At 48.9% G+C, this 23,383-nt stretch overlaps 1 protein-coding gene across 1 annotated transcript in view; it reads right to left on the bottom strand.

Moving 5' to 3' along the window:
• Window positions 1-16,988, bottom strand: part of LOC132588826 (TATA box-binding protein-like 2) — a 20,216-nt gene extending 3,228 nt beyond the window's left edge. Inside the window, exons 1-6 of the mRNA XM_060261276.1 lie at window positions 16,938-16,988; window positions 13,104-13,504; window positions 11,860-11,947; window positions 9,064-9,155; window positions 7,884-8,051; window positions 4,610-4,704 (exon numbers count right to left, since the gene is read on the bottom strand). Of these exons, the coding sequence (XP_060117259.1) occupies window positions 4,610-4,704; window positions 7,884-8,051; window positions 9,064-9,155; window positions 11,860-11,947; window positions 13,104-13,504; window positions 16,938-16,988 (895 nt within the window). The remainder of the gene's footprint in view (window positions 1-4,609; window positions 4,705-7,883; window positions 8,052-9,063; window positions 9,156-11,859; window positions 11,948-13,103; window positions 13,505-16,937) is intronic.
• Between the last annotated feature and the right edge of the window lie 6,395 nt (window positions 16,989-23,383).

Genomic DNA, 23,383 nt, shown 5'->3' with positions numbered 1-23,383 from the left:
CACTGGCCTGATCCAACAGGGCTTCTCTTATGTTCTTATGTGACGCAGAGTGTTGGACTGGATGGGCCACTGGCCTGATCCAACAGGGCTTCTCTTATGTTGTTATGTGATGCAGAGTGTTGGACTGGATGGGCCACTGGCCTGATCCAACAGGGCTTCTCTTATGTTGTTATGTGACGCAGAGTGTTGGACTGGATGGGCCACTGGCCTGATCCAACAGGGCTTCTCTTATGTTGTTATGTGATGCAGAGTGTTGGACTGGATGGGCCACTGGCCTGATCCAACAGGGCTTCTCTTATGTTGTTATGTGATGCAGAGTGTTGGACTGGATGGGCCACTGGCCTGATCCAACAGGGCTTCTCTTATGTTGTTATGTGACGCAGAGTGTTGGACTGGATGGGCCACTGGCCTGATCCAACAGGGCTTCTCTTATGTTGTTATGTGATGCAGAGTGTTGGACTGGATGGGCCACTGGCCTGATCCAACAGGGCTTCTCTTATGTTGTTATGTGATGCAGAGTGTTGGACTGGATGGGCCACTGGCCTGATCCAACAGGGCTTCTCTTATGTTATTATGTGACGCAGAGTGTTGGACTGGAGGGGCCACTGGCCTGATCCAACAGGGCTTCTCTTATGTGACAATACTGACTTTGGTGGACCCAAGCACTGATTCAGTGTAAGGGAGCTTTGCGTTTGTGTCTTCTAGTGCAATTTTGTTCTCAGATCCTGTATTTACTTCATCAGTATATGGGATAAGGCACTTTCTCAACTGTGCTGCATAATGCAGCCTATTTATTTTGTCCTGTTGGCTCTGTTGGCTCTATCTGCGCCACTTTCATCACTTTCGGGGTGTGGATCCCCCAGTGGAGTGGTCTCCCGACTCCCTCCGCCGGCTGTTTCTGATAGCCCTGCGCCCCCTCTTTCATTTGATATGTGTCCCGTGCGGGTGCCACCCTCCCGCCGGGAGATGCCGCAAAATGAGCCCCCTTGAGGCTTATGGCGGCAGGGCTCGGGGGAAGCGAGCTAGACTGCTGTTCTTTTGAGGGGTTATAGAGTGTTTCGAGCCCATCCCTGTGGCATCGGTCCCATCATTGTGGGGCCCAGGGGGCCGGCGCAGCGGCACGCTGAAGCAGCCTGTCGGTCACTTCCAGGTTCCTGTCCTGCATCTTGACCGGTGTTATTAGTGACAGGCTGCTTCGGCGTGCCGCTGCGCCGGCCCCCTTGGTCCCACAACGATGGGACCGATGCCACAGGGACGGGCTCGAAACACTCTATAACCCCTCAAAAGAACAGCAGTCTAGCTCGCTTCCCCCGAGCCCTGCCGCCATAAGCCTCAAGGGGGCTCATTTTGCGGCATCTCCCGGCGGGAGGGTGGCACCCGCACGGGACACATATCAAATGAAAGAGGGGGCGCAGGGCTATCAGAAACAGTCAGCGGAGGGAGTCGGGAGACCACCCCACTGGGGGATCCACACCCCGAAAGTGATGAAGGTGGCGCAGATAGAGCCAACAGAGCCAACAGGACAAAATAAATAGGCTGCATTATGCAGCACAGTTGAGAAAGTGCCTTATCCCATATACTGATGAAGTATATACAGGATTTGAGAACAAAATTGTTTCCGGCGGTGATATTTGGGGGATTTTTGGGGACGTCACAGGAAGTGCTGTGAAGTCACTTCCTGTTTCCGGCAGGTGACGCGGGGGAAATGATGTCACAGGAAGTGATGCCACTTCCTGTTTCCGGTGGTGGCATGACATCACCGGAAGTGACGTCACTTCCTGTTTCCGGCAGGTGACGCGGGGGAAATGATGTCACAGGAAGTGATGCCACTTCCTGTTTCCGGTGGTGGCATGACATCACCGGAAGTGACGTCACTTCCTGTTTCCGGCGGCACGCGCGCTTTGCGCGTGCGCACCCCCCCCCCAGTGTCCCTGGCTGGCCTTCAGACATTATGGTCACCCTAGCTTCTAGTGTCCTGGTTTCACTGATGGACCTCCTGATGGTGCCTGGGTTTTTTTTTGGGGGGGGGGGGTTGGCCACTGTGTGACAAAGTGATGGACTGGATGGGCCATTGGCCTGATCCAACATGGCTTCTCTTACGTTATGTGACACAGAGTGTTGGACTGGATGGGACATTGGCCTGATCCAACATGGCTTCTCTTATGTTCTTATGTGTGACAGAGTGTTGGACTGGATGGGCCATTGGCCTGATCCAACATGGCTTCTCTTATGCTCTTATGTGACACAGAGTGTTGGACTGGATGAGCCATTGGCCTGATCCAACATGGCTTCTCTTATGTTCTTATGTGACACAGGGTGTTGGACTGGATGGGCCATTGGCCTGATCCAACATGGCTTCTCTTATGTTCTTATGTTTGAAGGGTTTTTTTGCGGGGTGGGAGGTTGTGTGTGTCTGTACCTGGAAGTCTTGGGATCCTCTCATGACTGCCCCCTACTGGGGGCATGGAGGATATTCAGAGAAGTGGCTGTATAAAGCCTGCCTCTACCTCTTGGCTCTGGTATCCCAAAGAGCAATCCCCTCCAAGTACATGCCAGAGCTGACCATGGTTAGCTTCTGAGAGACCTGACAAGATTGGGCTTGCCTGGACTATTCAGCGCAGGGCAAACTAATTTTATTTTTATTTAATTTTTATTTATTGGGAGCACGAAATAAAAGATTTTCAATTGTGCTCTTTTATGTGTGTGTGTGTTTTTTTTAAATCATTGTTTTCTTTGTATTGTAAAGTGCCTTGAATTCTGCAAAGTAGAATGATGGCTAATAACTGGTTTTCTGAGCCTCTGGTTTAGTTCTTTATTTATTTTATCGGATTTATATCCCACCCTCCCCTGACAGGCTCAGGGCGGCTAACAACAGTTTAAACACAATAGCAAACATATTAAAATAAGATCTCTAAAAATTAGACCTAGATAATTCCACCCCCACCCCCTGTCCTTTCTAAGGCTTTGAAAAGCTTTGCTTTGCCGTTAGTTCACCTTGATCTCCTCGGGCCTCTTTTCCCAAGCCCGGCTTTAAACCTTCTTTCATAGAATCATAGAGTTGGAAGGGACCTCCAGGGTCGTCTAGTCCAACCCCCTGCACAATGCAGGAAACTCACAAACACCTCCCCCTAAATTCACAGGATCCGCACTGCAGTCAGATGGCCATCTAGCCTCTGTTTAAGAACCTCCAAGGAAGGAGAGCCCACCACCTCCCGATGAGGAAGCCTGTTCCCCTGAGGAACCGCTCTAAACTCACAAACACCTCCCCCTAAATTCACAGGATCTTCATTGCTGTCAGATGGCCATCTAGCCTCTGTTTAAAAACCTCCAAGGAAGGAGAGCCCACCACCTCCTGAGGAAGCCTGTTCCACTGAGGAACTGCTCTAAACTCACAAACACCTCCCCTAAATTCACAGGATCCTCATTGCTGTCAGATGGTCATCTAGCCTCTGTTTAAAAACCTCCAAGGAAGGAGAGCCCACCACCTCCCGATGAGGAAGCCTGTTCCACTGAGGAATCGCTCTAACGGTCAGAAAGTTCTTCTAAGGCTGAGCTGGAAACTTTTGATTTAATTTCAACCTGTTGATTCTGGTCTGACCTTCTGAGGTCACAGAAAACAATTCCACACACAGTCCTTCAGGTACTCGAAGACGGTGATCCTATCACCTCTCACCCGGTTCCTCTCCAGGCTAAACTTCCCCAGCTCCTTCAACCTTTCCTCATAGGACTTTGTCTCCAGATCCCTCACCATCTTTGCTGCCCTCCTCTGGACCCGTTCCAGCTTGTCTATATCCTTCTCAAAATGTGGTGCCCAAAACTGAACACAATTCTCCAAGTGAGGTCACTGCATTTCTTGTGTCAGCATACAAAGATCAAACCCTTCGTGCTGATTGTCAGGTGTTCCAGACTAAAAATAATTTGGGAAGATGCCTGAAGTCACAGTGGTTTAGGGTTTCCAGATCCTGATTGGGAAATATCTGGAGACTGGGGGGATGAAACCTGAAGAGGGCGGGGCTTGGGGAGGGGAGAAGCCTCTGTGTGATCTAATACCATAGAGCGGGGGGGGGGGCAGATTTGCTTAACCTAAAAGCCACATAGAATAAACGTCAGATGTTTGAGAGCCACAAGACATGAACGTCAGTTGTTTGAGAGCTGGAAGGAAGGAAAATAGATGGGAGTGAGAGAGAGAGAGGTGGAAAGAAAGCAACTTTAACTTTAATTGCATTCTGCAAGCTGCTGGCTGGCTTGACTTGGAGAAGTAATTTAAAGAAACAAATGCCTTCTCCAGCCCAGCCGACGGGGCAGCGGGGGCTTTGTGAGCCACACAATATGTGTGAAAGAGCCACAGTTTGGCCACCCTTGCCACAGAGTCCACTTTCCAAAGCAGCCATTTTCTCCAGATGATCAGTTGTAACAGCAGGAGATCTTCAGCTCCTACCTGGAGGTTGGCAACGCTCCACCGGCTTCTTCCCCGTGGTTGCCAGCAGAATGAAAACAAAAGACCCACGTCCCATTTCTCTCAGTGGTGCCAGAAAACGGGAGGGCTTCCCCTTAACGGGGCCCGCCCACATTTGCTCTCAAGGTCACACAGCCTGTGGAGGTCACTTACCAGTTAACACGACTTTTCCAGAGACAAAGATAAGCAGCACAATTCTTGGCTTGACCATTCTGTATATAAGGCCGGGAAACAACTCTGGCTCATAGCTGTGTTGTAAAACAGACAGACAAAACATGCTTGGCTGAAGCAGAAACCACCGTATTTTTCGGTCCATAGGACGCACCGGACCATAAGACGCAGGTGCCTGGCTGGGAGACAAGCGGCGACTCCCTCCGCCCCCACCGCAAACCCAGCACTTTGCAGGGAGCGATCTCGCCGCTTGTCTCCCAGCCAGGCACGCAGGCGCGGGGGAAGCCCGCTGACTGGGAGACAAGCGGCGAGATCGATCCCTGCGAAGTGCTGGGTTGGCGATGGGGGCGGAGGGAGCGATCTCGCTGCTTGTCTCCCAGCCAGGCGTGCTTCCCCCGCGCCTGCGTGCCTGGCTGGGAGACAAGCGGCGACTCCCTCCGCCCCCACCGCAAACCCAGCACTTTGCAGGGAGCGATCTCGCCGCTTGTCTCCCAGCCAGGCACGCAGGCGCGGGGGAAGCCCGCTGACTGGGAGACAAGCGGCGAGATCGCTCCCTGCGAAGTGCTGGGTTGGCGATGGGGGCAGAGGGAGCGATCTCGCCGCTTGTCTCCCGGGGGCTGCAGGCCCCTCCCCCCCTCATCTTTTTGTATTCGGACCATGAGACGCACGCACTTTCCTCCCCACGTTTTTTTTTGGGGGGGGGGGGAAATGCGTCTTATGGTCCGAAAAATACGTAATTTGTTTGTTGTTCCTCTAAGCTGTGGAGTTCCTCTAAGCTCCGGATTGGAAAATACCTGAGCAAAAATTCTACCTCATGAGCTACTGGCATTACAGTTGTGAGCGACTGCATAAATTAGTGTGCTCGGGGGGGGGGGGATTTTTGCCTGAGCTAAGACAAAAACGTGTGAGCCGGAGGCTAAAAAACGGAGCTCGTGACGCTGCTTCGAGGGAACGCGTAACATTACGAAGCCATAGGACATAGTTTGAATCCTTCGGCACCTTTTAAGACCGACAAAAGCTTTATTCAAGCTGTAAACTTTCATGTGCAGGCGCACTTTTTCAGACACATTGAAATGGAAGTTGACGGTCCATACAAACAGGAAGAGGGCGAACAGCAAATTAGCAAACAACATAGTAAAGATATTTATCAGATTCAGGAATAGGAAGTTTAATTTATATGGCTACCATTTGTATGGTTTTAATTCCAGGGTGAAACATAGACAGCTTCAAGAGAGGATTGGATAAGCTTATGGAGCAGAGGTCCATCAGTGGCTATTAGCCACAGCGTATTGTTGGAACTCTGGGGCAGTGATGCTCTGTATTCTTGGTGCTTGGGGGGGCCACAGTGGGAGGGCTTCTAGTGTCCTGGCCCCACTGATGGACCTCCTGATGGCCCCTGGGTTTTTTGGCCACTGTATGACACAGAGTGTTGGACTGGATGGGCCATGGGCCTGATCCAACATGGCTTTTCTTATGTCTGGGCAGTGATACTGTGTATTCTTGGTGCTTGTGGGGGCGCAACAGTGGGAGGGCTTCTAGTGTCCTGGCCCCACTGATGAACCTCTTGATGGCACCTGGTTTTTTTGGCCACTGTGTAACACAGAGTGTTGGACTGGATAGGCCATTGGCCTGATCCCACATGGCTTCTCTTATGTTCTTATGTGACACAGAGTGTTGGACTGGATGGGCCACTGGCCTGATCCAACAGGGCTTCTCTTATGTTCTTATGTGTGACACAGAGTGTTGGACTGGATGGGCCATTGGCCTGATTCAACATGGCTTCTCTTATGTTCTTATATGACACAGAGTGTTGGACTGGATGGGCCACTGGCCTGCTCCAACATGGCTTCTCTTATGTTCTAATGTGTGACACAGAGTGTTGGACTGGATGGGCCATTGGCCTGATCCAACATGGCTTCTCTTATGTTCTTATGAAGGAAATAAACATATCAAAATGGGAGGTTGATGGGCAAATGTGCCCTTCTTTGTTGTGGAATGCTGAGAGTCAGGGCTCTTTTTTGTAGCAGGAGCTCCTTTGCATATTAGGCCCCACCCCACTGATGTAGCCAATCCTCCAAGAGCTTACAGGGTTCTTCTTAGAGGGTCTGTTGTAAGCTCCAGCAGGATTGGCTGCATCAAGGGTAGGGTTGCCAATCCCCAGGTGGAGGCAGGGGATCCCCTGATTTGGAGGCCCTCCCCCCGCTTCAGTGTCATCAGAAAGTGAGGGGGGAGGGAAATGTCTGCTGGGCACTCCATTATTCCCTATGGAGGCCGATTCCCTTAGGGTATAATGGAAAATTGATCCGGGGGCTGTTTTTTTTGAGGTAGGGGCACCAAATTTTCAGCATAGCATCCAGTGCCTCTTCTCAGAACACCCTCCACGTTTCAAAAAGATTGGGCCAAGGGGGTCCAGTTCTGTGAGCCCCCAAAGAAGGTGCCCCTATCCATTATTTCCAGTGGAGGAAGGCACTTGTGATGGCCAGAACTCCCTTCTGAGTTCAACTGTTTCCCTAGCCTGTCGGTTGTGGGCTGTAAACCAGCCTTTCCCTACTGGTCGCCCCTACCCTTTCCTGTTGTTCTCTTTTGTATTTTGGAAACCAAAATCTGACCCTGGGAGCAGTACCTTCCATGTCATATCCCCCGCCACCAGCATTCCCTCTGAGCATTTTTGTCTTAGCGCAGGAAGGATGGCCCCAGAGCAAACTAATGTATGCAGTACCCAAATCGCTCGCTCACGACTTTAATGCTGGCAGCTCTCACAAAGTAGACTTTTTGCTCACAAGACTCCACAGCTTAGAGGGAGCCCTGCCTGCCACCAAGGTTTTTTTGTAGCAGGAACTCCTTTGCATATTAGGCCACACACCCTGCTGACGTAGCCAATCCTCCAAGAGCTCACAGGGCTCTTAGTACAGGGCCTACTCTTGGGGGATCGGCTACATCAGGGGTGTGTGCCCTAATATGCAAAGGAGTTCCTGCTACGAAAAACGCCCTGCCCGCCACACACACCTGTTCATTTAGCACCGAAATTCATAATTTATAATGGTTTAACTGTCTATTTAATTTTAACTTAATTTAGGAATGTAATTTAACTATTTTAATGTAACTATTCTAATTGTTTGATAGTATTGATTGTGTTTTATCGTAATCATGGTGCATACCATGTCCTGTTAGCTGCCCTGAGCCTGCCTTTGGCGGGGGAGGGTGGGATATAAAAATAAATGTATTATTATTATTATTACACTATGCAGCAACGTACCTACTGAACTGCTGATGAGTCAGGACCAAGCCTTCCAGCCGGATGGGGAACCTCACATCACAGCTGCCCACCATGTTCTGTATTTTGAAGTCCAGGAATTTTGCTGGGAAGCCCAGTTTCTGGACCACCCGGGCGTACTTCCTGGCAGCCAGCCTGGACTGCTCTTCACTGCAGAGATCGAAGAAGAAGACGATGATGAAGATGAAGAAGACGACGATGAAGAAGAAGACGTTGAAGAAGAAGAAGACAATGATGAAGATGAAGACGACGACGATGAAGAAGACGACGAAGAAGATATTGGATTTATATCCCACTCTATACTCTGGATCTCAGAGTCTCAGAGCAGTCACAATCTCCTTTACCTTCCCCCCCCCCCACAACAGACACCCTGTGAGGAGTGGGAATGAGAGGACTCTCACAGCAGCTGCCCTTTCAAGGACAACCTCTGCCAGAGCTAGGGCTAACCCAAGGCCATTCCAGCAGCTGCAAGTGGAGGAGTGGGGAATCAAACCCAGTTCAGAAGAAGACTGCAGATTTATACCCTGCCCTTCTCTCTGAATCAGAGACTCAGAGCAGCTTACAATCTCCTTTATCTTCTCCCCCCACAACAGACGCCCTGTGAGGAGGGTGGGGCTGAGAGGGCTCTCACAGCAGCTGCCCTTTCAAGGACAACTCTTGCGATAGCTATGGTTGACTCCAGGCCATTCCAGCTGGTGCAAGTGGAGGAGTGGGGAATTGTACCCAGTTCTCCCTGATAAGAGTTAATCACTACACCTCTGTCCTGTGAACCTCTGTCATGTCACCCCGCAGTCGACATTTCTCCAAGCTAAAGAGCCCCAAATGCTTTAACTTTTCTTCATAGGGAAAGTGTTCCAACCCTTTAATAATTCTAGTTGCCCTTTTCTGCTTTTTTTGCAATGCTATAATATCTTTTTTGAGATGCGGTGGCCAGAATTGTACACAACTTCTGAGATCACCAGGCATTGCTGATTACCACTTTCAGGGCTGTATTCAAAGCCATAAAAGCTTAAAAACTTGCTTAAGCCCAAACAGGGAGGGAGCCCCCTGAAAAGCTGAGATTCCTGGAGTGCTGAATGGGCCCAAGTCCTCTAGGCTTTGATAGAGTAGAAGCCGCAGTGTTACTTTCCCCGGATTCACCATAAAACCAAAGCCATCTTACCTTTTTGCCCCCGTGCACACCATTTTGCCAGAACTGAATATCAGGGCCGTCGTTCTCGGTTCTCTGATTCTCATGATCACAGCAGCAAACCTCTTAAAAGTTCGAGAAAATCCAGATTGTGATTTTTGCAAATCAAGTGCTAACCCAGGGGTGTCAGACATGTAGCCCGGGGGCTGAATCAGGCCCCCAGAGGGCTCCTATCAGGCTCCCCCCCCCCCCCCCCGGAGCAACTGGCTGTCATCTGCTTCCTTCTCCCTCTCTCTTGCTTCCTTCTGCATCACAGCTTGTTTTGCAAGGCTTGCTCAATCGCTAGAATTCCAGCCCTGGGCTTATGTACTGAACATTGTATATTGCAGTATACATTTGGGTTTATTACAGAAATTTTGTGAATGCTTTGTGTTATGCTTCTGCAGCCAAAGGAGGTGAAATTGCAGAACACCCGCGCATGGGCCTTCTCTGTTGCAGCTCCGTGCCTGTGGAACCAGCTCCCGGAAGAGGTGCGGGCTCTGCGGAGCCTAGACCAATTCCGCAGGGCCTGCAAGACCATCCTTTTTAGGCAGGCCTTCGCAGACTGCTGACAAAGGATGGCCGATCAATCCATCAAAATGACTCTATTTAGTGATCTCTGCCATTATGCAAATGGACAGAATAGCGCCAGGAACATCATTGTTGCTGTTAAATTATATAAACTGGAATGGTTTTTAAGACATTGTTGGTTTAAACTATTGTATAATTTTTAATGCTGTTTTAAAATTACTGTATATTGTATAACTTTTTATCTGAATTTGTTGTTAGCCTGAGCCTGCCTAGGCGGGGAGGGTGGGATATAGATAAAATTTATTATTATTATTATTATTACTTTTCACGGCTTAATCTATAGGTTTCAACCTTTTCTGTGACTCTCTCTCACCTGGGGGTTGGCAAAACTCATAGCATCACATTCTCTGCTGAGTCCGCTGCTGTTCTTAAAGTGTTCAACTATAAGGAAAGAAGGAAAGGTCCCCTATGCAAGCACCAGTTGTTTCTGACTCTGGGGTGACGTTGCTTTCACAACATTTTCACGGCAGACTTTTTATGGGGTGGTTTGCCATTGCCTTCCCCAGTCATCTATACTGGGGGCAAGCTGGGGACTCATTTTACCAACCCCGGAAGGATGGAAGGATGAGTCAACCTGGAGCCGGCTACCTGAAAACCCAGCTTCCGCCGGGGATCGAACTCAGGTCGTGAGCAGAGCTTAGGACTGCAGTCCTGCACCTTTACCACTCTGCGCCACGGGGGTCCTGCATTTAACTATAAAATATGTGCCAAACTATTATACGGTGCCCCAATTTGGATTTCTGCCCTTAATGAAACAGTCGAAAGAGTCCAATCTAAATTTCTGAGGAAAATTTTAGGGCTTGCAGCTTGTGTACCTTATGCAGCAATATGTCTTGAGACAAACCAGAGACGTTTGGCCACAAAGGCATGGATCTCCACTCTCAAATTTTGGCTGCGTCTTCATTTCGGAAGTGGGCCTAATAGTCTCATTGCACATATGCGGCATGAATCTTATCTATCTGATTGGCTGATCCACATTGAAGAGAAAATCACATCGATGGGGCTTAGCATCGATGATCTCACCCTTTTTTCGGAGAAGCCTGCTTTTGTCATGATTAAACAGAGATTAATTGACATGGAGAATCAGAAGTCTCGCTTCTGGGCGTTGCTCTCCCATGCAATGGGGGATTCCTTTTAGGGGGTTCACTTACAGAGTATTTTTCTTGTTTGATTGACCCACATATTCGAAGGGCGTTTATGCTAATCTGTTTTAATGTGCTTCCTTCTGCTGTGCTATACAGGAGGTTTAAAAAAATACCATTCCTTGATAGGCTCTGTCCCTGTGGGCTGAAGGAAACTGAAGGAACAGACCATGTACTTTGATCCTGTAGATTCTACTGTGATTTACGTGCATCTTATCTGGATCCTATATTGCAATCCCTGGAGGGTAAATCTGATGAAAGCAAGATAGTAAGCTTAAAGGTAAAAGGTAAAGGTAGTCCCCTGTGCAAGCACCAGTCGTTTTCGACTCTAGGGTGACGTGCTTTCACGTTTCATGGCAGACTTTTTACAGGGTGGTTTGCCATTGCCTTCCCCAGTCATCTACACTTTCCCCCCAGCAAGCTGGGGACTCCTTTGACTGACCTCGGAAGGACGGAAGGCTGAGTCAACCTGGAGCCGGCTACCTGAACCCAGCTTCCGCCGGGATAGAACTCAGGTCGTGAGCAGAGGGCTCTGACTGCAGTACTGCAGCTTTACCACTCTGCGCCACAGGGCTCTTGACATAGTAAGCTTACTAGCCTCAAATAAGGCTGAAACCCATCAAAGTGGTGGCAAACTTCCTTTACTGTGCTTTTAAGAGGAGAAGTCCGCTTTGATTTAGAATGTTTAATTAACCACCTTTTTCCCTGCTTCCTTGATTTGATACTGTCGTCGTTATGCCCATAAAGGTTCTGTGACTCCCCTCCCCTTCCCAAACTTCACCCTTCCAAGGGTCCCTCTTTCCCATCTCCAAGAATTTTCCAACTAGGGCCTAGCAGCTCACTAGTGGGGGAGAAGGTTGCCAACTCCAGGTTGGGATTCTCCTGGAGATTTAGGGGGGGGGCTGGGCAGAACGGGGACCTCAGCGAACTGGAATGCAACGCCCTCCAAATATCTGGTTTCTCCAGGGGCACCGATCTCTGCAGTCTGGAGATGAGCTGGAATTCCAGGGGATCTCCAGGCCCCACCTGGAGGTTGGCACCCTCGTTGACTCCCTACCTTTGGATTATATTCGGCATTTCTGGCGTGAAGGGCAATGTTTTTGAGATCCAGCTTGCAAGCCAAGTTCACGGTCGCCACAATATTCCTGGGAAAGCAAGAAAGGCGGCTTTTAGAGAGCGCGAAGCGAAAAGGCGATCGCAGGTCTCTTACAACGCTTCAGATCTTCCCTATGGAGACCGATTCCCACAGGGTATAACGGACAATTGATCTGGGGCTCCGAGGGGGGCTGTTTTTTGACACAGAGGCGCACCACATTTGCTGCATAGTATCCAGTGCCTCTCCTCAAAACACCCTCCCAAGTTTCTAAAAGATTGGATCAGGGGGTCCACTTCTGTGAGCCCACGTAGAAGGTGCCACTATCCATTATTTCCAGTGGAGGAAGGCACTTGTGATGGCCGGAACTCCCTTCGGAGTTCAATTGTGCTTGTCACACCCTTGCTCCTGGCTCCACTCCAATGTCTCCTGGCTCCACCCCCAAATTCCCCAAATATTTAATGAATTGGACTTGGCAACCCTAAATTCAGGGGTGTGTGGCCTAATATGCAAAGAGGTTTCTGCTGCAGCCCTGCTGAGAGTCATTAGCTGCATTCGTCTCCTCTCAAGTCTCCAAAAGGTGCCCCCATCCTTCATTATTTCCAGTGGAGGGAAGGCATTTAAAAGGTGTGCGGTCCCTTGAAATGCGATGGTCAGAACTCCCTTTGGAGTTCAATTACGTTGTCACAACCTTGCTCCTGGCTCCACCCCCAATGTCTCCTGGCTCCACCCCCAAGGTCCCCAGATATTTCTTGAACTGGACCTGGCAACCCTATCTGCAGGGGATAATGCCGCAGAGTCCACCCTCCAAAGCAGCCGTTTTTCTCCAAGGGAACTGATTTCTTTCGCTTGGAGACCAGCTGTAACTTGCCAGGGGCAAATCCCAGGGATCAGCCTTGAAGGAGCCTGTTTCCCCTTCCCGCCGATAGCTTACATCTCTCTGAATGCAGCAGTGCCAGCTTCTCACTAAGCATGCCCAGAGATGCTCCTTTGCATATTAGGCCACACCCCCGATGTAGCCAATCCTCCAAGAGCTCTTGGAGCCGCCCTGAGCCTGCCTCAGTGGGGAGAGTGGCATATAAATGCAAAAAAAATTTAAATAAATAAATTGTCAGCTCTTGGAAGATTGGCTACATCAGGGGGTGTGGCCTAATATGCAAAGAAGCTCCTGCTAGAATTCCACCCCTGAGCCTGCCGAAGTTACTTACTGTAACTGTGGGACGATGCCTGAACTTTCTGAAGCGGAGGTCATGGGGGTCATCGGTGTCAAGGGGGGACAGAGCCCAGAGGCGTCGGGCAATGGCTGGGCTGCCTGTTCCTTCCCTTGTTGGCGCAGGTCGCCATCTTCCAAGACCACGCTACTGTCTTGTGCCACCGATGGAGAGTCGGACTCCTCTCCCAGCAGCCTGCTGTCGTCGTCGTGCCTCTGATCCTGACCGAGGTCGTCCGGGAGGAAGCTGAGGTCCACCGAAGAGTAGCTAGTCGAGAAGTCTTTGGTCAAGTCGGACGGACCATCAAATGATGTGTCCGGGATGGAGGGGAGGGGCAGGTCTGTCGCAAAAGGACTCAAGGGAGAGAACGTCGGCGGGCTGCTTGAGACCAGATCGTCCTTGGGAAATACAGAAAAGAGCAGGGATTTTTTTCTTTTGTAGCAGGGACTCCTTTGCCTATTAGGCCACACCCCTCTGATGTAGCCAGTCCTCCAAGAACTTACAGGGCTCTCCTTGCAGGGTCTACTGTAAGCTCCAGGAGGATTGGCTACATCAGAGGGGTGTGGCCTAATAGGCAAAGGAGTCCCTGCTACAAAAAAAAGCCCTGCTGTGAATGATTAGCTACATTCGTCTCCTCTCAAGTATTTATTTATTTATTTATTCGATTACATACGGAGTACGGAGGTAACCTTGAATATACCTTGAATAAAATTTTGTCGGTCTGAAAGGTGGCGCTGGTCTCAACATTTGTCCTATGAAGCACTGTTTCCCCAGCCTGTCAGTCGGGACCCCAAAGTGGGCTGTCGACCAGCCCCTCCTTACTGGTCACCCCTGCCTTTCCCATTGTGTCAAGCATGCTATTTCTAAAGGTGGTTAGCAGACAAGCTAGATACAAAGCAGAACACTCCTCTTACTTTCCCCCCCTCCTGTTTTCTTCCTTTTTTCCAAAGGATGCATAATAAATCCTTCTGTACCCAGGATGTTTAGAGTAACATTGTATTAACGGTCTAGAGTGCCTCTCCCCCAGATTCACACAGCCAGGTCTTATCGGTTCTCAGAGGATGTGTGAGAAAAGGAGATGTTTTTATTAGCTGACATTCCTTAGTCATAAAAGAGATAGTAGTGAGTAGCCTTTGAGCCCTCAATTCAGTTTGCAACTTTATGTTATTCTTTTGAAGTTATCTGTAACCTAGCCTTTTGAAGTGTGCCTATAAGTTACTATCCAATGCTATGTACGTCATTACTTCCAAGGAGTCCGTCCTTGGGCAAGCTATTGAGTTTTACAATAAAGCAACTTTTGATAAAAGAACAAAAGCTTGATTATTGAGAAATATCGAAGCTTGACACATTCCGCTCTTTTGTATTTTGGAAACCAAGATCTAACCCTGGGAGAAGTATCTTGCATGTCATATCCCCTACCACCAGGGCTTGTTTTGTAGCAGGAACTCCTTTGGATATCAGGCCACGCCCCCCTGATGTAGCCAATCCTCCTGGAGCTTGCAGTAGGCCCTGTACTAAGAGCCTTGTAAGCTCTCGCAGGATTGGCTACAGCAGGGGTGTGTGGCCTAATACGCAAAGGATGTCCTGCTACAAAAAAGCCCTGCAAAAGAGACAAACGGGTTGGTTACGGAATGCTGGCCCGAGTCTAATAGGTGTTGGAATCCTCCAACTCTGCCTCAGACAGAAACAGCAGTATAATGCTAGATATCCCTGCTGTCTCTCTCCATACCCGACAACATTAAGAACATAAGAGGAGCCATGTTGGATCAGACCAATGGCCCATCCAGTCCAACGCTCTGTGTCACACATAAGAACATAAGAGAAACCATCTTGGATCAGGCCAATGGCCCATCCAGTCCAACACTCTGTGTCACACATAAGAGAAACCATCTTGGATCAGGCCAATGGCCCATCCAGTCCAACACTCTGTGTCACATAAGAACATGAGAGAAGCCATGCTGGATCAGGCCAATGGCCCATCCAGTCCAACACTCTGTGTCACATAAGAACATGAGAGAAGCCATGTTGGATCAGGCCAATGGCCCATCCAGTCCAACACTCTGTGTCACACATAAGAACATAAGAGAAGCCATCTTGGATCAGGCCAATGGCCCATCCAGTCCAACGCTCTGTGTCACACAGTGGTCAAAACCCAGGGGCCATCAGGAGGTCCACCAACAGGGCCAGAATTCCAAAAGCCCTCCCACTTTTGCCTCCAAAGCACCAAGAAAGCAAAACATCACTGCCCAGACATAAGAGAAACCATGCTGGATCAGGACAATGGCCCATCCAGTCCAACAGTCTGTGTGAGTGTCACATAGTGGCTGAAACCCAGGGGCCATCAGGAGGTCCACCAGCAGGGCCAGAACTCCAGAAGCACTCCCACTGTGGCCTCCCAAGCACAGCATTGCAGGAGAATTTTCAAAAATAATACAGCACAGCCTCCTGTTAGGTGGGACCTGGAATTCCAGCTCAACTTCAAACTACAGAGATCAATTCCCCTGGAGAATGGAAGCTTTGGAGGGTGGACTCTGTGGCATTGTACCTCACTGAGGTCTCTGTTCTACTCAGGTTCCATCCCTAAAATTCCAGGAGTTTCCCAAGCTGGATGTGGCAACCTTATATCCCCATTCCTTGCCAATGTCCAGGCAACCCTACCTCTTGTATTTACTGGAAGTTGATGCAGCTAGTGAAAAAGGTCGCTCCATGAATTACCAGAAACTCTGTGCTCAAAGCCTACTTTTTGGTGATTCTTAGAGCTACCCCTTTAGGTCCCCCTCGGTGAGAAAGGTGAGGGATAAATGATGAGGTAAATAAAATGCTTTGAGCACTTGAACAGGCTATTTAAATTTTAAACATTATTAGTACATCCAGCATCAAGCAATATGAGTATACGGAAATGTCTATGACATTTTTAGCCTGCCCCTTCCTTTGATGTCTTCATATTTGCACACACAGTTACCACAGCCTCCATTTTTTCTTCACACCAGTACCATGAGTTGGGTGATACTGAAGGAATAATTGGCCCAGGGTCACGCAGAAGAAGACGACTGCAGTTTTATACCCTGCCCTTCTCTCTGAATCAGAGACTCAGAGCGGCTTACAATCTCCTGTATCTTCTCCCCCCACAACAGACACCCTGTGAGGTGGGTGAGGCTGAGAGGGCTCTCACAGCAGCTGCCCTTTCAAGGACAGAGTCTCAGAGCGGCCTACAATCTCCCATATCTTCTCCCCTCACAACAGACACCCTGTGAGGTGAGTGGGGCTGAGAGGGCTCTCACAGCAGCTGCCCTTTCAAGGACAGAGTCTCAGAGCGGCCTACAATCTCCCATATCTTCTCCCCTCACAACAGACACCCTGTGAGGTGGGTGAGGTTGAGAGAGCTCTCACAGCAACTGCCCTTTCAAGGACAACTTCTGCAATAGCTATGGCTAACCCAAGGCCATTCCAGCACCTGTTAAGTGGAGAAGTGGGGAATCGTGCAAACTTCATGGCAAAGAATGGGCTGGAATCTAGTTCTCCCCCGCCCGGCACTCTAACCATTGCCCCACACTGCCTATCATATACAATTTATGCCAATAAGTAACCCTGTAAGCGTAGGATTTGCCTATTTTTTTGTTCAAAACCAATTTTTTATTTTATTATCATATTCATAGAATTACAAAGATCTTTCGGAAGGATTTGCCTATTATTAAAGGGCAGTTCATGCTCCTTGGATAAAACATAGGAGATGGGAATTTAAATGACGTTAGGAGCTTCCCAGTAACACTAAAGTCAGAGAAGGAAAGACCCCAAACTCCCGTTAGCCTAAATCCATCATCCTTACTCTACCTGGTTAGTGCACTGCTCAAAGTAGCTTTCCAGGAAGAAATCTCCATCCATGACTCGCTTCTCTGCCTCAGGATACAACCAAGGGACATGCAAAAGACCAGCAAATAAGAGAATCCAGTGATTGTAGAGGGGAAAGGGGGAATTGCCTCTGAAGGCAGAACCGCTGTGTCTCCAGCTGCAGACAATTGAATGCATTTGACTTGAAAGAAGGCTCTTCTAAGAACAAAGTTTCAGGTGTTTTCTTTCTTTCAAACTGGATTGTTTTGGCTAGGATCCCTGAGTTTTGAGTTGGGAAATGCCTGAAGATTTTGGAAGAGATTTGGAACACTTTCCCTATGAAGAAAGGTTCAAACGCTTGGGGCTCTTTAGCTTGGAGAAATGTCGACTGTGAGGTGACGTGTGAGAGGTTGACAAGATTAGGCATGGGGTGGAGAAAGTAGATAAAGAAGTCCTTTTCTCCCTTTCTCACAATACAAGAACTAGTGGGCATTCAATGAAATTGCCGAGCAGTCAGCTTAAAATGGATAGAAGGAAGTACTTCTTCACCCAAAGGGTGATTAACATATGGAATTCACTGCCACAGGAGGTGGCGGCGGCTATAAGCATAGCCAGCTTTAAGAGGGGATTGGATAAAAATATGGAACAGAGGTCCTTCAGTGGCTATTAGCCACAGTGTGTGTGTGTGTGTGTGTGTGTATATATATATTTGGCCATTGTGTGACACAAGTGTTGGACTGGATGGGCCCTTGGCCTGATCCAACATGGCTTCTCTTATGTTCTTAAGAGGAGCTCAAACAGGGGTTTGGGGGGGGGCAGTTAGGGTTGCCAATCTCCAGCTGGTATGTCAAGATAGAGAGCTCACAGGTATAAATAGGCAAATAAATACAGAACACTCTGCAGGGTTTTTTACTAATGTATATACCAAAACTGTTATTATACTAAATGATATTCAGTGAAATTCCAAAAATTTTCTTCTGCAGAAAATTGTGCAATGTCCTCTCTTTGTTTGCAGAGCTACACAAAGTCGAAGAAATTCCAAAATGGCTATGACCGCTTCCCAAAACAGGTGTGGCTGCAAACGGACTGCGTTTCTGTCCTCTTTTCGGAGTTCCCTTCTTCAGGCAGCTCCCCTAGGGGGCTGGCATGTCATTTAACAAAATAATTATACAGTATTTTAAACAATATTTTAAATACATGTTTTCTGGAGGCTTATTCAAGATACTCCCCATCTATACTCACTAAATTGTTTCAATTGACTGTGCTCTTGTCTCCAATGGATCCAGCTCAACACTTCTATTTCCCCTGGGCTTCTCTTGAAAGAGTAGGAGTCCAGTGGCGCAGAGTGTTAAAGTTGTAGTACTGCAGTCCTAAGCTCTGCTCACGACCTCAGTTCGATCCCCCAGTGGAAGCTGGGTTTTCAGGTAGCAGGCTTGAGGTTGACTCAGCCTTCCATCCTTCCGAGGTCAGTCAAATGAGTCCCCAGCTTGCTGGGGGGAAAGCCAATGGCAAACCACCCCGTAAGAAAAGTCTGCCATGAAAACGTTGTGAGAGCAACATCACCCCAGAGTCGGAAACGACTGGTGCTTGCACAGGGGACCTTTCCTTTTCTCTTGAAAGAGCCAGACAAAGAATCCAAGGGAGTCCAGTTTATGAAACCTACCAGGTGTATCCAATTGATTTAGGAGTACACTGGAATAAGACTACTGTTTTACAAAGATCCTGAATTAACTCACAGCTTGTAGCACAGCACACCTATAGGGATCCTGAATTAACTTTTTAACAACAGTTTTTACAAAAATTATTTAACCAAACTAAGAAGACTGCAGATTTATACCCTGCCCTTCTCTCTGAATCAGAGACTCAGAGTGGCTCACAATCTCCTTTATCTCTTTCCCCCACAACAGACACCCTGTGAGGTGGGTGGGGCTGAGAGAGCTCTCCCAGCAGCTGCCCTTTCAAGGACAACTCCTACGAGAGCTATGGCTGACCCAAGGCCATTCCAGCAGCTGCAAGTGAAGGAGTGGGGGATCAAACCTGCTTCTCCCAGATAAGAGTCCGCGCACTTCACCATTACACCAAACTGGCTCTCTCTACACTCTCTTAAGACTTTTAAATGGTGGTGGCTGGTGAGCCCCTGCTATTACATCGGATCTGCAGGCAACAACGATCACTTCATGTGGGGAAAATGGCAGTTTTGGAAGGTGGACTCTGTGGTATTATACATCCCTTTGAAGTTCTTCTTCTCTCCAAACCGCACCCTCTTCAAGCTCCACCTCCAAAATCTCCAGATATTTTCCAACATGGAGTCGGCCAACCTAGGTATAACGCCACAGAAGAACCCGCCTTCCAAAGCAGCCATTTTCTCCAGGGGAATGAATCTCTGTTGCCTGGAGGTCAGTTATAATCCCAGGGAATATCCAGGCACCACCTGGAGGTTGGCAACCCCAGCTTTGGCGGGGAAATAAGAGCCACCTGGTAGCTTTTCTTAGCCGTTTTCTAATCCTGTTATAGTGTGCAAAGGCAAAGAAATGCCAACGTTACAGGATTCGCCAGGAAAATCTATACGTGCCATTCATTGACCCAATTTACAGTGGGCTCGGATCAAAAAGTACAGACCGGCTATGAAGCACGATTGGTTTTCCCAGTCACTGCTTTCCTCAGGTGCATTCTGGGAGCTGTAGTTGAACGAGTCTCTTAACCAAAAGTAGGGTTGCCAGCTCCAATTCAAGAAATATCTGGGGACTTTGGGGGTGGAGCCAGGAGGCTTTGGGGGTGGAGCCAGGAGCAAGGCTGTGACAAGCACGACTGAATTTAAAAGGAATTCTGGCAATCACATTTAAAGGGACCACACAACTTTTAAACGCCTTCCCTCCAGAATTAATATAGGGGTACCTTCTTTTGGGGCTCATAGAATTGGATCCCCTGGTCCAATCTTTTTGAAACTTGGTGGGTGTTTTGAGGAGAGGCACCAGGTGCTGTGCTGAAAATTTGGTGCCTCTACCTCAAAACACAAGGGGCCCTCAGCCCCAGATACTCGCAGATCAATTCTCCATTATACCCTATGGGAATTGGTCTCCATAGGGAATAATGGTGTCCAGCAGACATCCCCCCCCCACTTATTGGTGTTAATGGTGCTTTCTCTGTATTTCTCCCATGGAATCCAGGGAACTGGGCAAAGGAAGCTCTGGCTCTTTCCTGCCTTCCCCTGGGAGACCAGGAGGGGGAGGAGCCTCAGCCAATAGAAGGAAGAGAGGCTTGGATCAGTAGCTCTGGCAAAGCAAACTCTCCATGTCCCCCTCCTCCCCAAGGGAGGAGTCTCAGCCAATGGAGAAAATAGAGGTTTTGTTCTGTAGCTCCTGTGCGATTGATCAAACCTTGCATAGCAAGCCGTAAAGCAGAAGGAAGCAAAAGAGTGGGAGAAGGAAGCAGATGATAGTTGGTTGCTCAGGGGCCTTATAGGAGCCCTCTGGGGGCCTGATTCAGCGCCCGGGTCGCATGTTTGACATAAGAACATAAGAGAAGCCATGTTGGATCAGGCCAATGGCCCATCCAGTCCAACACTCTGTCACACAGTGGCCAATATATGTGTGTGTGTATATAGACACACACACAGACACATATATATACACTGTGGCTAATTGCTACTGATGGACCTCTGCTCCATATTTTTATCCAATCTCCCTTTAAAGCTGGCTATGCTTGTAGCCGCCGCCACCTCCTGCAGCAGTGAATTCCACATGTTAATCACCCTTTGGGTGAAGAAGTACTTCCTTTGATCCGTTTTAACCTGACTGCTCGGCAATTTCATTGAATGCCCATGAGTTCTTGTATTGTGAGAAAGGGAGAAATGGACTTCTCTCTCTACTTTCTCCATCCCATGCATCATCTTGCAAACCTCTATCATGTCACCCCGCAGTCGATGTTTCTCCAAGCTAAAGAGTCCCAAGCGTTTCAACCTTTCTTCATAGGGAAAGTGCTCCAGCCCTTTAATCATTCTAGTTGCCCTTCTCTGGACTTTCTCCAATGCTATAATATCCTTTTTGAGGTGTGGCGACCAGAACTGCACACAGTACTCCAAGTGAGACCACACCATCGATTTATACAGGGGCATTATGATACTGGCTGATTTGTTTTCAATTCCCTTCCTAATAATTCCCAGCATGGCATTGGCCTTTTTTATTGCAACCGCACACTGTCTTGACATTTTCAGTGAGTTGTCTACCACGACCCCAAGATCTCTCTCTTGACGCTCCTGCTTTAGAATAAAGTAGGAGTCCCGCAGCACCTTTAAGACCAACAAAGTTTTATTCAGACTTTAAGCTTCCGAATGCATGTAGGCTTCTTCAGTCGAGGGAATGGGCTTTGTGTTTGCTGTTTCCCTTGCTTGCCATTAGATGGCAGGATGCAACAGGACTGTGTATACAAAGGCCTAACGAATTCAGTGAACCCCTCATCCAGGGTAAGGCCATTTTCAGGGCTTTTTTGGGGGGGAGGGGGGCTCCCAGTCCAAGAGCCCCGTGACGCAGAGTGTTAAAGCTGCAGTACTGCAGTCCTATGCTCTGCTCGCAACCTGAGTTTGATCCCCAGCGGAAGCTGGGTTTTCAGGTCGCCGGCTCTAGGTTGACTCAGCCTTCCATCCTTCCGAGCTCGGTAAAATGAGTACCCAGCTTGCTGGGGTGGAAAGTGTAGATGACTGGAGAAGGCAATGGCAAAGAAAGGAAAGGTCCCCTGTGCAAGCACCAGTCGTTTCCGACTCTGGGGTGATGTTGCTTTCATGACGTTTTCATGGCGGACTTTTTATGGGGTGGTTTGCCGTTGCCTTCCCCAGTCATCTACACTGCCGCTACAATGGCAAACCGCCCCGTCAAAAGTCTGCCGTGAAAACACTGTGAAAGCACTGTCACCCCAGAGTCGGAAACGACTGGTGCTTCCACAGGGGGCCTTTCCTTTTCCTCCCAGTCCACCCCGGCTTCTTTTCTACCTGTCCTAAAGGGAAGATTCATTGGGACCAGGTCCCAGAAGCAACTTGCTACTATGCAATTGACACGGCTCACAGGGTTCGTTTTGTAGAAAAAGAGGTGCTGGAGCTCATTAGCACAACTGATTTGCAAAACTCATTGGCCTCTGCCGCACGCCCCTGACGTCACCAAAAGGTGGACTGAAATCTCTCTGCTTTATATGTTTTGGTTATTTCCCCATTCTTGGGAGGAGAAACGTATTAGAAAGTTTGTCAAATCCTAAGAGTTCAGCCAAATTCTCACGGGGGGGGGGGGTGAGGAGGGGGTTTGAACAATGTAGTCCAGAAGCAAGAGGGTGGTTAAGAAAGAGCACAATAAAATTTAGAGCAGGGGTGTCAAACATGTGGCCTGGGGGCCAAATCAGGCCCCCAGAGGACTCCTATCAGGCCCCTGAGCAACTGGCTTTCATCTGCTTCCTTCTCCCTCTCTTGCTTCCTTCTGCATCACAGAAGGCTTGTTCAATTACCTCTTCACCCAAAGGGTGATTAACATGCGGAATTCACTGCCATAGGAGGTGGTGGTGGCCACAAGCATAGCCACCTTCAAGAGGGGTTTAGATAAAAATATGGAGCAGAGGTCCATCAGTGGCTATTAGCCACAGTGTGCGTGATTGTATAAATTTTTTTGCCACTGTGTGACACAGAGTGTTGGACTGGATGGGCCATTGGCCTGATCCAACATGGCTTCTCTTATGTTCTTATTGCACAGGAGCTACAGAGCAAAACCTCTATTTTATCCATTGGATGAGGCTTCTCCCTTGGGGAGGAAGGGGGAGGCAGAGCTTGCTGTGCCAGGCTCTCTCAATCACACAGCAGAGCTACTGAGCCAAGCCTCTCTTCCTTCTATTGGCTGAGGCTCCTCCCCCACCAGTCCCCTGGGAAAAAGAGAGCGCCAGAGCTTCCTCTGCCCAGTTCCCCGGATCCCATGAGAGAAATACAAAGAAAGCACCTTTAAAACCAACGAGTGCTAACGTTTCAAGCATGCTTTAATTAAAAAATATATATATATATATATTTATTTGTCTGTGTCCCTTATAAAGTTTATATCTCTGCTACTAATCTTAAATAGATGCATACACGGCCCGGCACAGCATGGCCTCATCTATGCCAGATCCAACCCCCATAACAAATGAGTTTGACACCCCTGGCTTAGAGGTTTCAGAACTCCGCTCCTGCCCAAAACGAGGCCTGGGTGTCGCAGCGTCTGCCAGACTGCACAACTCACCTGGGCCCAACAGCCGCCTCTGCACAACTTAGATAGGTCCAGCAGTGGCTGCCGCACAACAGACCAGAGTAAGGTAGACAGGTCTCTCCTCCTCCGGCCCACGGCAAGGAGTGGGCAGCTGGGTTTACCATCTTCTGGCTGGGAAACTCCTGGAGGTTTGGCGGTGGAGCCTGCGGAGGACGGGGACTGCAGTGGCGTACACTG

The sequence above is a fragment of the Heteronotia binoei genome, chromosome 21 (assembly GCF_032191835.1).
Source record: "Heteronotia binoei isolate CCM8104 ecotype False Entrance Well chromosome 21, APGP_CSIRO_Hbin_v1, whole genome shotgun sequence".
Classification (NCBI taxonomy): Eukaryota; Metazoa; Chordata; class Lepidosauria; order Squamata; family Gekkonidae; genus Heteronotia; species Heteronotia binoei.
Note: the sequence above shows the minus strand (reverse complement) of the source record. Positions and strands in the feature narration are given on the sequence as shown.